Below are 14,841 nucleotides of genomic sequence, written 5' to 3'. Positions count from 1 at the left end.
TCCACCCAAATTTTAAAGGGGTGCACAAATATACCCATATCTTATGAAAGATAATGAACCCCTGTATACGCCCATATAACTATATAAGGTAATAGGACCTCATCCAAGAGGATAAATTGGTCCAAAAGACCAAACACGTGGTACAACGTATTGCTTACGTTTATATTTTGTCAATTTTGTACTCCTAAAAGGGAACATGTTTTCCCCTGTTTCGTCCTATCATTTCTCATCACCATCGTTTTCGCTGGGGACGTTAAATTCAACATTTCCTAAACTAGCACCAAGAATCGAACTCGGAACGATTGCAAGGTATCCATGTTCACCCCTGAAATGGAACAAAGTGGATCACAAAGTACTTATCAAATTTAAGGAAATAATTTTAAATACGCCTCCATATAACGTAATAAGGCTCCAAAATCAATAATCATCAAAGAGTACGAGGTGCGATACTCCCCTCCCCCCAACTCCTGATGTAAATCAATGTGATCTTATGTGTCCTGAGTGATCCCTGCCCCTGAGTAAACATAAGTAAAAATTTCAATAGGTAATGCAATCCCCAACCAAAACATCTCTAACTCATTCGTTATGGTCCATGTGGGTCCCAAAAGTGAAATAGGGTCAACCCGAGGTCAAACAAACACATTAGCTCAAACCAAATACCTCTACTTCATTCTCACCAGTAAGGGACGTGGTGGCTCAGTGGTAGAGCGTTCACTTCTGCTGTATGGGGTCCTGGTTCAAAGTAATTTTGTGGTGGACAACATTATGCTCCATTTTTCTCCCACACTTTCATTCCTTTCTCATCGTCACCGTCTCCTTTAGCCTAATCGTGGGACGTAAACTAAAGATTTCATTTGCACCAGTGTTAGTCCATCTCATCAAAGGGATAACAATCCGAACCGCATGAGCTCCTGCCGGGAATCGAACCCTGGTCTCCCACGTTAAAGGCGCATACGCTAACCGGTTAGCCACAAAGGAACTCCAAAGTTTTCGAGTTTCATATTAATACTAATTTATACTATTACTGGGGTCTACTAATTCATAATGTAATAGGTCATCAAGAAAGAGATCAAACCTTGTTTTGGTAATTTTATACCCATAAAAGGGAACGAAACAAGCCATCATAAGCTCCAAGCTAAAAATCACAGTTCAGTGACGTCAAACGAACATATTAGCTCGAACCAACTACCTCTAATTCATTCATACCAGTAGAGGTGCGGTGGCTCAGTGGTAGAGCGTTCACTTCTGCTGTATGGGCCTTTAGCCTAACCGGCATAATCGTGGGACGTAAAACTTCATTTGCACCCGTGTTAGTCCATCTCATCAAAGATATAACAATCTCCAAATTTTATGCCATAAAAGGGAACGAAAGCATTCGTAAACCTATATTATTTCATAACGTAATGAATCATCAAGACCATATTTTTAGTAATTTTAAAGAATCATCATGACCTCTGATCCAATACTCCCAATTCAATGACGTCATAGCAGGGCCAAGGTACCTCTGATTCATTTACACCAACGTGCGGCTCCTGAATAAGCATAAGCAAAATTTCAATAGGTGACGCAATGCCGGTGCCAAAGCATCCCTGATTCATTCGTTATGGTCCATGGAGACCCAAAATTGGATAATCGAGATGTAGTGATCCGTCATTGCCTACACTACAACTAAAATTTTCTACAATATAATTTCTCTTACTAAAATGTTAATTCTTCATTTTATTCAATTTATTCAATGTTTATGTTATTATTTCAATATTTTTCATTATTTATTAAGATTTCATGAACTGCAAAAGCGAATGGCGCTATGGAAATAAATTGCGACATAAGAAGAAGAAGAAAAATAATATAGCATCGAAAATAAAAATCATCTAGTTACTGAATTTAAAAGAAAAGTCAACGTAAGAATTTAATCAAAACTTCTGAGGAATTTAGATTTATTTTGCCATTAAGACTATTTACTATTGTATATGTATATTCAGAGGGCTAAAGATTAGACAGCTTTATAAAGTAAAATCGACTTCAAGGTATTGTAAATGCTACTCATTCTTATTTATATATCTAGTGAAATGATGATAACAAAAATGATGCATCATTAAAGGAGTCACCGGTTCGGGGAGTGGAATCTTCATTCCCTCCTCTTATCTGCTATCCACTCGTAAAATGAGGTAAATTATATACTTATCTCGATCAACAGATCAACTAAATTTGCTGTGACTGAATACCTCGTTCAATCCTGTTACTTATTCACATTTATTTGATTCTTACTGTTTAGTATAATCTGCAGTTAAAAAATGATGGCACTGACAAAGATTGTGGCATACAAATTTAGCTAATTTCTGTTGTTTGATTACTATAATATGCACGTAGAAATTGCAATCTAAATACGCATTAGAGCGATAATAATCAATATATCTGCTTCTTATGTACATTTCTGTCGACTTCTTTCTTCTGTCTTCTGTAGTTACATCATTCTTACTTCAGCGTATCACCTGAGTTAGCTGCGTTAACCTGTAACACGACATTAAGAAATTGAATTAATAAAAGGATACGGCGAGATATAAATAAATAAATAAATAAAGGAATATATACATATATGTAATTAAGTACGGCGAAGATATATAAAATACAATTGATAATAATAAATGAGTTGATAAAAGTAAAATAATAGAATATAAATAAAAGAAAGGATATAAATGGTAAATAAATAAAAAGAATACTTACAAGTCGTGGTTAAACAGCATAGTATGTTGAGGATGGGATACCTGAAACGAAGATGAGACATAACAAATGTGGTTACAAATATATAATATTCGACAGAAGATACTATATTTACTACTAATTGTACATAAACTACGTGAAGCATCTAGCATTACTATATACTTAATATCCTACGCTACTGTGCAAATATGCATTAACATACTATAGCTAAATCTAAGCACATTAAATAAAGAAAAATGGTACTGCGTGCAATAAGCCCACAATCTGTCCTACGCTAATCACTACATTATTTTACAAGTTAGCTATTATTCCTAAGTAACTGTCTAAATTCTAAAACAATTGATATATACTACGAGTTTTACTCCGTGTGTGTTATTACATTATAATTCTAAACTACTGTTCGATGTGAAAAAAAATTGAAAGGCTACAAGAAGACTGTTAATATCTCACTTACCTGCTATTTACTACAATACTTACCTTGTTGGAATTATATTAATCTTGTGTTTTATGTTTTATTATGTTCATGAATAATCGAGGACAATATAAAATTTCATAAAATTCACAGTCATATATTATTTTAATAGTAATTGTATGTTTCTGTTTACTTTTGAATTAATTAGCTAATAAATAACATATGATAAGTTTATCTATCCAAATATGTTCACTGTCGGCATTATCTTCGCGACCAAGTTCCTGGACAACATATTTTTTAATTTTCCGTAGCGATTGCTGCGGTGGCGACTAAGAACACTGGGCCAAATTAGATTAGTTTCACCTTAAATCCACGCTATGGACAGGTGAACTGAAAGAAAATGAAATGTCAACGTTGCGCGGAGGTTTTAGTACAAAATGGCGACGACCAGCCAGGATGAAGTTGAAGCCAATTGGGGAAAGGTACTTCGAAATTATTATAAAGTGTCAAGTTTAAGTTCCACCATTTTGTTTAGAAGAAACCGAATGGTAAAATCAAGAGAAAACAGGAATAATGAACTGAAATAAGGAAAACTTTCGATGCGATTTCCATAGAAATTGTATTTATGAGAATACGGGTTCACACGTACCTGACCGCACCGGATAAAACTTAAAAGATAGAAATCGCAATTTCTGTATATCTTTTAGCTGTTTAGAGTTACGAAAAAGATAAAATACATGAACAAGAATAGAATGACACTCTGTAAGTAAGAAATTTCGAAGAAACGCCAGGGCTGCCGAAGATTATATGTGGATTGTGAATGTAGGATAACATGTTATTGTGTTGGGAGCGAATAAAATAATAGTAAATTTAACTTGTGTTAATAAACTTTAAAAAATCAACCTTTGGTTTATTTATATTATTGTGTACGTCGAGTGGTAGGCATTGAGGACGAAGGAAGATGAAACTCTCCGGATCAATTTAATGAAAATATAATGTCCAGAACTGAAGCACACACATTTAAGTGTAAGTGTTGTAATGAAAGTGTTGTGCTGACTGAAAAATCGGCCAAACGAAAGACTGATATAAGGGAAAGGATTATTGCTTGTGATCTGTGCAATGGATGGTTCCATTTCAGATGTATTGGACTAGAAGATGAACAGTACACGTATTTGAGTGGGAAGAAAGTACACTGGATGTGCCCAAGGTGTCAAAAAGAGAAAAATAACCCAAGACATAGTGACATTCAAGACTTGACAGAAGAAGAAGTGTATATTGACGTCGAAAATGGCGACGAAAGCGAGTTAAACGATGTGCCTGAAACTCCGGTACAGGAGACGGAAACAGAACCTAAGCAGATGATGGAAGTAGAACCTCATGGTAATGGAAAGCAAATGGAAGAAGCATTGGAAACTGAAAATGAGACAGATCGACGGAATCCTGAAGAGGAAATTAGTATATTGATGGAGAGTGTGACCAATGAAGGAACCCAGAGTGAAATAGGTGGACATATAGGTAATATTGGAAATAATAAGAATGCCGAATTAACAAACGCAAGTGGAACTACTGAGACGGCAACTAACAATAATAATGGCACCGAAAAAGAAATGGGTGGTAACAATGGAGGAATATCAAATGATATGATCCAGATGATAGTAAAACAAATAGCTCAACTAGAGTTAAACATGAATAAAAACATGGATAACATGAATCAAGACATGAAAAGAATTTCCAGTGATATTACGACGTTAGCAAATAATATGACTCGAGAAATGGAAACTCTAAAACAAGAAGTCAAGAAGGACGTGAAATTGGTTACAGATAGGTTGGACAAAAAGACCGAAATCACATGTGAAAGTTACAAATTAGAAAACCTGGAAAATTCTATAGGTGAATTTAAAATGAAATATGGAGAAACGGAGAAAGACACAGTCATGTTTACGACCCTAACCCAGAAGAACCAGAAAAATATGGGAGACGTTGGTAAACAAATCAATGACCATTTAGACAAACAATTAAACAAAACTACATTAGATGAAGCAGAATTTGATGAAAAGGTTAATAGTAAGTCAAAAGAAGACATAGGTGTTGAAGAAGTAAATTATGACAGGAAATCAAATTTTGACGAAGAAGACATCTTGACAAAGAAAGAGGTTGACACCCGAAAGGAAACAAAAACAGATGAAGCAGAAAAATATAAGTCGAAGGAAACAGATGTTTACAAAAAGAATAAACAAAAGAGAATAATGAACCGGAAAACAAGAAATAACCTAAAAGGAAACAAGGAAAGAAAGTCCTCGTATAGAACAAGAAAGAAATCCATAGTACAGAAGAGAAGGAAAAAAATAGAGAGGAAATGTAATAGTATTAAGACAATGACCTGGCTATGGTTGCTATCACACAGGAAGAAGAAGAGATGGAAAACAGAAAGTGCGAGGTGCTATATCACAAGAAGTGTGTTACCAGTCAAGATGAAACGATGTGATCAAGTGAAGAAAGTACGGAAGAAAAATGAGGATAAAATCCGACAGATAGAAATGCGTAAAAGAAAGAAAAGGAAAAGCTACTTACCTAATGATCAAGTAAAGAAACTACGTAGAAAAGATGAGGATAAAATCCGAAAGACAGGAATGCGTAAAAGAAAGAAAAAGAAAGTTTGCTTACCTACTGAGACGGAAAGACAGAAATTGGAAGATGGTTTGGAGTGCGAGTTGAGAAAAGAACGAGTGAATAAAGACAAATTAAGGTTGATGCATCGTAAACGAAAGAGAAAGAAGATAGGTCGACACATTACCTGGAAAAATACAGACCAGTTTACGGTGTTTTCTTGTTTACCAATTATCAAAACAACAAGAACGTTTCTCGAAATGAGTTATTAATTGTTCATTATCGTTTATCTGTTTGCTGTTAATGGTTGTTCATTGGATGTTAATTTATCTACATATACCATGGATTGATTTTGTACCACGTAACGAGATATTAGATCTGTAAAGGAAATTTTGTAAAGCTAGCTACCACTACTCCTGCACTAGGACAACCAAATTTTTCCTTGCCGTTCCACATATTCAGCGACGCCTGCAAAGAGAATCTTGCCGGCTATTTATGTCAATATCCTGAAGGACAAGATGAAGTAACAGTACTCGCGTATGCCAGTAGGAGACTAAAGCTGCACGAATTTTCAATGTCTATATTCCAGCTTGAACTACTGTCGATATTATTCCTGTGCGAACGATTTTCGCCCTATATTTTAGGAAGAACTACTATTATTCATTGTGATAATCATGCTGCGACTTACGCGTTCTCGTTAAAGAATCTTGATTCCCGAACAACAAGAATGGTACTTAAGTTACAAAGGTATGATTTAAAATTTGAACATGTGTCAGGAAAGGAAAATTTTGTCGCTGATACACTTAGTCGTTATCCTCCTAAATCTGAGGATATATCTTCGCAGCATCTTACTATTAATGAAGTGAACAATCTTTTTAATGATGAAGTACCAAATACTGAGACTGATGATGATATGGACTTATAAATACTTACCGTTATATATTCAGTGATAAAATTTTATTGCAAATAAAATTTTATTTGCGACGGCGGGCAAAGTTGTAGTGATCCGTCATTGCCTACACTACAACTAAAATTTTCTACAATATAATTTCTCTTACTAAAATGTTAATTCTTCATTTTATTCAATTTATTCAATGTTTATGTTATTATTTCAATATTTTTCATTATTTATTAAGATTTCATGAACTGCAAAAGCGAATGGCGCTATGGAAATAAATTGCGACATAAGAAGAAGAAGAAAAATAATATAGCATCGAAAATAAAAATCATCTAGTTACTGAATTTAAAAGAAAAGTCAACGTAAGAATTTAATCAAAACTTCTGAGGAATTTAGATTTATTTTGCCATTAAGACTATTTACTATTGTATATGTATATTCAGAGGGCTAAAGATTAGACAGCTTTATAAAGTAAAATCGACTTCAAGGTATTGTAAATGCTACTCATTCTTATTTATATATCTAGTGAAATGATGATAACAAAAATGATGCATCATTAAAGGAGTCACCGGTTCGGGGAGTGGAATCTTCATTCCCTCCTCTTATCTGCTATCCACTCGTAAAATGAGGTAAATTATATACTTATCTCGATCAACAGATCAACTAAATTTGCTGTGACTGAATACCTCGTTCAATCCTGTTACTTATTCACATTTATTTGATTCTTACTGTTTAGTATAATCTGCAGTTAAAAAAATGATGGCACTGACAAAGATTGTGGCATACAAATTTAGCTAATTTCTGTTGTTTGATTACTATAATATGCACGTAGAAATTGCAATCTAAATACGCATTAGAGCGATAATAATCAATATATCTGCTTCTTATGTACATTTCTGTCGACTTCTTTCTTCTGTCTTCTGTAGTTACATCATTCTTACTTCAGCGTATCACCTGAGTTAGCTGCGTTAACCTGTAACACGACATTAAGAAATTGAATTAATAAAAGGATACGGCGAGATATAAATAAATAAATAAATAAAGGAATATATACATATATGTAATTAAGTACGGCGAAGATATATAAAATACAATTGATAATAATAAATGAGTTGATAAAAGTAAAATAATAGAATATAAATAAAAGAAAGGATATAAATGGTAAATAAATAAAAAGAATACTTACAAGTCGTGGTTAAACAGCATAGTATGTTGAGGATGGGATACCTGAAACGAAGATGAGACATAACAAATGTGGTTACAAATATATAATATTCGACAGAAGATACTATATTTACTACTAATTGTACATAAACTACGTGAAGCATCTAGCATTACTATATACTTAATATCCTACGCTACTGTGCAAATATGCATTAACATACTATAGCTAAATCTAAGCACATTAAATAAAGAAAAATGCTACTGCGTGCAATAAGCCCACAATCTGTCCTACGCTAATCACTACATTATTTTACAAGTTAGCTATTATTCCTAAGTAACTGTCTAAATTCTAAAACAATTGATATATACTACGAGTTTTACTCCCTGTGTGTTATTACATTATAATTCTAAACTACTGTTCGATGTGAAAAAAAATTGAAAGGCTACAAGAAGACTGTTAATATCTCACTTACCTGCTATTTACTACAATACTTACCTTGTTGGAATTATATTAATCTTGTGTTTTATGTTTTATTATGTTCATGAATAATCGAGGACAATATAAAATTTCATAAAATTCACAGTCATATATTATTTTAATAGTAATTGTATGTTTCTGTTTACTTTTGAATTAATTAGCTAATAAATAACATATGATAAGTTTATCTATCCAAATATGTTCACTGTCGGCATTATCTTCGCGACCAAGTTCCTGGACAACATATTTTTTAATTTTCCGTAGCGATTGCTGCGGTGGCGACTAAGAACACTGGGCCAAATTAGATTAGTTTCACCTTAAATCCACGCTATGGACAGGTGAACTGAAAGAAAATGAAATGTCAACGTTGCGCGGAGGTTTTAGTACAGAGAGTTAGGCCAAGTCAGGCCCTTACTACTGACAGGGGTTCAGAGGCTGTAAGCTGGAATGTGGAGTCTCTTGTTTTGCTTGGATGCTGTCTGTTCCTATTTTCAAGTGCACTTAAAGTGAATTTTTCCCCATCAATATAGATAACGAAACTGCAGATAAGCATAACTACCGCGTTGCCTTGCCTCTTTCATGAAAACTTGTAAATTTTTGCGTTCATTTCTCACTTTGTTAGAATAATCCTGTTCAATGTAAATGTTACTATCACGAAGTTTGCGTCTGCTTTTAAGAACATCTTTGGTTTTGTCTCTTAAAAACTTACACACAATAGGTCGATTTTTATTCGCAGTTATCTTTCCTACTCTGTGAGCTCGCATTATTTCGTCGTCTCTTAACTGAATTTTTAATCTGTCTTGAATTACTTTGCACACTTTTTCTTCAGTTTCTGTCCATGTCTCTCTTTCGCCCTCTTCAACGCCATACAGCACAATGTTTTGCCTTCTACTCCTATTTTCGAGGTCGTCCAGCCGTTCTTCCAGGAATTCAGTGTATTTTTGTAGTTCATTGACGTCGTTTGTTATGGTCTCGAGTTTCTTGTCAATCAAGTCAAGTCTGTCCATAATTTTTGTCACGGTTTCTGTCAACCCACGCACTTCACTGACAACAGCTTCATTGGGACTTTTCACTCCGTTTAGTATTGCCTTGATTTCAGCAATATCCGATTTGTTTGAACTAGTGGGGCCCGGATTGGTTTCAACACCTCCTATAACAAGCATTACGAGAATCACTATTCCATATACATAATATGATTTCTGGGTTTCGTTTCGCGCACCAACAATTTCTACAGAAAATTCATTTCTTGATTTAATACAATTGAATAGACCGATAGCGGCCCTCCAAACACTGAGCGAGATACCCATTTTTCGCTTTACGCTCTGCTGCACTTCGGAGCTAGACACACACACGTCTTTTCACCACGACGGTCACTCTGAATTTCTGGCATGAGGATCTCTAATAGTGGATTATCCGGGAGTTCTTAAGTTGACATAACCACAGCAACAGGACATGACGTCACTTAATGTCGTCACTCCCCTGGATCACTTAATGCGCAGTGTATCCATAAGCAAGGCAGCTCTGTTGACAGTATTACTGCTGAGATAATATGCCAAGGTGGATTATAATTTAAGACATACCTGGAATTTGTTCGTATACTGGTGGACAATAAAAAACACATTATGTTGTTACAGCGGTTGTGTGAGTTGCGTTTTACATTCAACAAACGAACAAGATTATACACAAACAATGCACTGAATAATGCGTAAATAATTGCGGCTTGTCCCATCAAAGGCGGGAAGAACGCCGGGATTTTTTTAAATCTCATTTCGTGCTGCGCACTGATACATGTATCAAGATTGAAATTTCAGGTTTCCTCAGTTATGTTCTATTTTATAAGTGTACTGACATTCATGATGTATCAATTTATTTTAGCACCAAATGAACTCTTGTAGGCTTAGTAAGTGTTTTGGAGTGGCAGAAACAAGATTAAGAATACGTGGACATTTTTAAAATTACAATTTACAGGTAAAACGTGTTAATTCAGAACAAAAGACAAATGTTTAGGGAATTTATTTATGAAGGCGCAAAATATGTAAGTCATCTATGAACATAGATACGGCAATAAGATGTTGCTTTAATTCTATGGAACTCTCCATAAGGGCGTTATTCCAGGGCTGCAAACTAATGTACAAGGGACTTGAAATATGACTATTTCGCTGCCTGAACCTACCCTAACCTAACCCGAACTACTGCTACTCTACTACTACTAGTATACTATTATTACTACTACTACTCAACTACTACCATTACTGCCTTACTATACTACTACTGCTACTAGCCTATTATTATACTATCATTGCTACTACCAGGGCCGAAACCAGCTACAAAGGTTTGGGAGGACCGTGAATATGTTACGGGGGGCCAAGTCTTTAAAATTATCTTAAATATCTAAATTGTGTTTTTTGTATTAATAATAAAATTTTGTATTGAAGTCTGGAGGGGCCACAAAAAGTTTAGAGAAACCTGGCCCCCCTCTGGTTGCGGGCCTGGCTACTACTAAACTACTACTCTACTACTACTACTATACTATCATTACTACTATTACTACTAAGTGTGCACCCATAATTTTTTTTTTTAAAATGTAATTTTTGAACAATTATCTCTTATAGCGCCCCTGAATTTTACCTGTTCCTGGTGGATCACTGGCATGCGCCAGCACATGTACAGTTTAGAAAGCGTGATGACGCTATTTTCATCGAGAAATGTGGGTTTCGAACTAATATGAATTTGTCCACGTATTATTGATCTGAACTGCGGAAACTGCTCTATCCCAATTTAAGGATGCACATTAACACTGATGTAATAAAGTAATTATGCAGCCTATACCTAAGCTACACGAGGTTTACGTTTACGCACCCACCGTTTCAACTTTTGAAGTATTTCGTTTTATTAGCTTATCGACGTCACCATACCCTAGACGCCGCATGGACAAAGTCGCACATAGTACGAACTATTCGCAAAATCAAAGTAGGCGAATCACTTATCGACAATTTTTGCATTTATTACTGCCATAAAATGGGGAGGTCCTTAAGTGACATGAATTCCCGCCTATATCTGTGTGCGTTGTGGATTACACGCACAACATTTAATGGATTTATCAAGAAATACTGAACCCATAGGTTCAGAACCCACATAACTGCATTACTTATGAACAAGGGCGCTCATCAAGGGGGGCAAGGTGGGGCGCTAACCCCCTAAGAGGAAATTGTACTTGGGAATACTGAAAACCCAATAGAATTTATACATTACTTACAGCAAAATTTGCAACTATATTTGAAACGTCGCTCATACTTGCCCCTCTTGGAAACCCCAACATGGGCGCCCTTGCTTATGAACTGCACACTAAGAAAAATCCGTTCTCCGGACAGCGGTATATTGTACAAATATACAAAATCCTGTTGCTTACTACAGAAATCACTATGGAGCATATGCTACATACGCACTGCTCTTAAATGTTAGATCATGCCATTGCAGGATGTCTGACATCTAAGTTTTTCGTATATCACCTATGTTACATTCTGCAGCTATATTCTATTCTACTATGGACATTCTGCATCGATTTGTATGTGAGATCCTGACCGCCTATAATTTCATACGGAAAGTACGTATAGATGGAACACTTTTACGGAAAGTAAGTATTATAAAACATGCGTTTTCAGTTATACGTTTGCTGTACGTTAAGGCCAAAAACTACAGGAATTACGCATGTAACCTACCGTCTTGAGTACGCTACCTACATTTTTTTTCTCAGTATGTGCTTTGAAAACTAGCCATATGTCGGATTATTGGGAAAAAGCATTTTTTGTTGAAAATCATTGCTGTTTTCTTAAATGTTTTTGAGGTTAATCTACCTAAAGCCAAACATACCACTAAGTAAATAGTTTCAGACAGTATTGCTGAGCATGAGTAGTCGCTAATGCTCTCGTCTTTGATCCTGGGCTCGATTTCCGGCAGGGTCAGTCGGTCGAAAAGTGTAACAGCTTTTTCAGGCTAGCTATCCTAAATGAGGTTTTTCCTGGGATTTCCTCATTTACACCAGGTAAATGCCGGGATGGTATCTAATTTACAGGCCTCAGGCCGCTTCTTTCCTTATCCGTTCCTTATATCCCTCCCCCGTACCGTGATTGAGTGCTCGCCGACGATGTCATCCCTCCAACCTGACGTGCTTAAGGCCATAGATGCCGGTAATGGCCATGACTTGTATCAATAAATAAATTAATTAATATTGACGAGCGAGCGCTAGCAAGCGAAGTCTGGTTAGAACGCCGCAATGCACGTTATATTTGTCCATTCTAATTAATAGCAAATAGTAATTGCAAAAATTTTCCATTTAGCACACGGCATTTCCAGTCTACTCAGTTCACAACTTATTCACATATCAATATCAATTATCTTTCCGCAACATGAACTCAATCCACCTATAAACATTGTGTTTTTACGTAGTTTTGGTCCCCCGTAATCCTACAGGACTCGAGAAATATATTACATACTTCTTTCGTAAATTTTGCAAATTCAAACTCATAAAATAGGACAGCACGATCGTTTTTTTACATACAGTAAACGTTATATAATTTTTAAAAATTAGTAGTACAGTCCTCTTTCACACGCAGTCATTCATTTTAATCATAAATTACTGTTTTATGTTTATGTATTCTACACCTGCATCCATTTATCCAGCGCCGTAACTTAGATTGTTTTCTTGGGAGGGTGGTAAGCATTAATACGCGTATTTGGTGCTCCAAGAAAAAAGTTGTTTCTCTAATCTTGGACTACCTCTTTCCATCTTTCTCTTACTCTTTATGGGTCCGGGTCGTTAGTTACACCTTTGATCCCGTTCCATACATGACAAATGAATTAAGGGGGCAAAATTGACAAATATCAAAGCCATACGAATAAACATTACTTCTAGGGCCCCTAATAGAAACTTTTTTATTGAAATGGGCCCACGACTCATTTTTGTCTTATTTATCTTTTATGTGTTGTTTTGTTTATGTAATATAGTGGACATATTCGATGCTTCATTTATAATTTCATGTTCGTATCGTATACGGAGTAAGAAAATGTTGTCTTAAAATGGGTCCCCTCGAACGGCGGGGAGCTTCCTTGGGGAAGCATTTGCCCTCTCTCTCCTCAAGTTACGGTCCTGTCACTTATCACATACTAGGCTGGTAGCCAGCCCAAAAATCTAGGGGAAGCCCGGTAGAATTTTGGGAGGGAGTCCCGATCCAAACGTATTATAGTTAATCATCATATTATAGCTCAGCGTAAACATTTTCGACTAGAAATTGGCGACTAGAAATTTAGAGCTGGCGACCAGTGTTCAGTAGGAATGGTTTCTGCCTAACTCACAGAGCAGCGCATTTTCTGTTTCGTAAGAAAATAATTGTCACTGAGTGAGAGAAAACATGGAATGTGAAGTCTTTCTTTGTCAAACCAAAGACTGTTTTTGGGGGGGAGGGCATCTCAATTTGTACGTGAGAGATACTGGCGACCATTATTTTTGGATTGGCGAGTGCGTCTGACTTTGAAATTTTGCACCCTGTTATAGTTCATTTGCAAGCGTACTGTGAAAATTTTAGAGGATCAGTACCGTAAAAATTTAGAGGGGCTCGCCCCCATAGACCCCATGGATAAGAGCCTGTCACATATTAATATGATGTAGACCTATCATTAATTTTTATGTCAATTATATAATGTGGATCTCCAAATTTTTTGTGGCAACAAATCTTTCGCGGAGCACATCATCAATTATCGCGTGTGGAAATGCTATGTTTTCATTCAAATATACAAATATCTCTTTAAGTATATTACTTCATTAACAGATAATCATTTTTAAACATATTTTTTTTTTACCGGTCTGTTACTCTAGTATAAAATTAATAAGTTGACACCAAATCAGTTGCAAACACTGCTCAACTTACTATCGCATTTAGTGACGTCATATTGTGTGGTGCTCTGGTTTTGTCAACTTAAGATCTCCCTGGATTATCCACCTGTTCTCACTTTGTGTGGGGTAGGATACATTAAAGAGACTGTTTATGTTGTTCCACTGCGAACTACCGTGGATGAAATGGGGAATCAGTATTTTGCATATCGATAATACTCGGGAAGAAGAAGAAGACTAGATTCACAGATTCTACTCTGTAGCGTCTCACGGTGCCCCCTACACTATCTTCTTGCGTAAATCGAATTTGAAAATTGTTCTTCGTTCTAAAGATATTTTGATTTGTCAAATGAAATGTACATAAAAACCCTGTACATAAGAAGTGTATACCTTTTTTTAACTTTATGAAAGTAATTTTTAATGCTGAAATTGTATTCAAACCGCATTTTATATGGTTATTACTTTTAGCAAACATTAAGAAAACACCAATAGCTCAATACTCGCGAACTTGTACCTTTTCATACACAACCACAAATATATTCATTTTCACAAAATTTATATTTGGATTGAAATATTTTTGGTAAAAAAGAACAAACCAACTTTATGGAGCCTGCGGTGCTACTTTCCGGGGTATTTACCATTTCCCGAACCTGGAAACGGAACGAAACTTTTCT

At 35.6% G+C, this 14,841-nt stretch overlaps 1 protein-coding gene across 1 annotated transcript; it reads right to left on the bottom strand.

The window, feature by feature from the left end:
• Nucleotides 1–8,801: 8,801 nt before the first annotated feature.
• LOC145689605 (uncharacterized) lies at nucleotides 8,802–9,443 on the bottom strand. The gene has a single exon (XM_081763788.1). It carries the CDS (start codon nucleotides 9,441–9,443, stop codon nucleotides 8,802–8,804), a length of 642 nt encoding a protein of 213 aa, XP_081619914.1.
• Between the last annotated feature and the right edge of the window lie 5,398 nt (nucleotides 9,444–14,841).

Source organism: Thermobia domestica, chromosome 7 (assembly GCF_964235325.1).
Source record: "Thermobia domestica chromosome 7, izTheDome1.hap1.1, whole genome shotgun sequence".
NCBI lineage: Eukaryota > Metazoa > Arthropoda > Insecta > Zygentoma > Lepismatidae > Thermobia > Thermobia domestica.
This window is presented reverse-complemented; position numbering and strand designations above follow the sequence as displayed.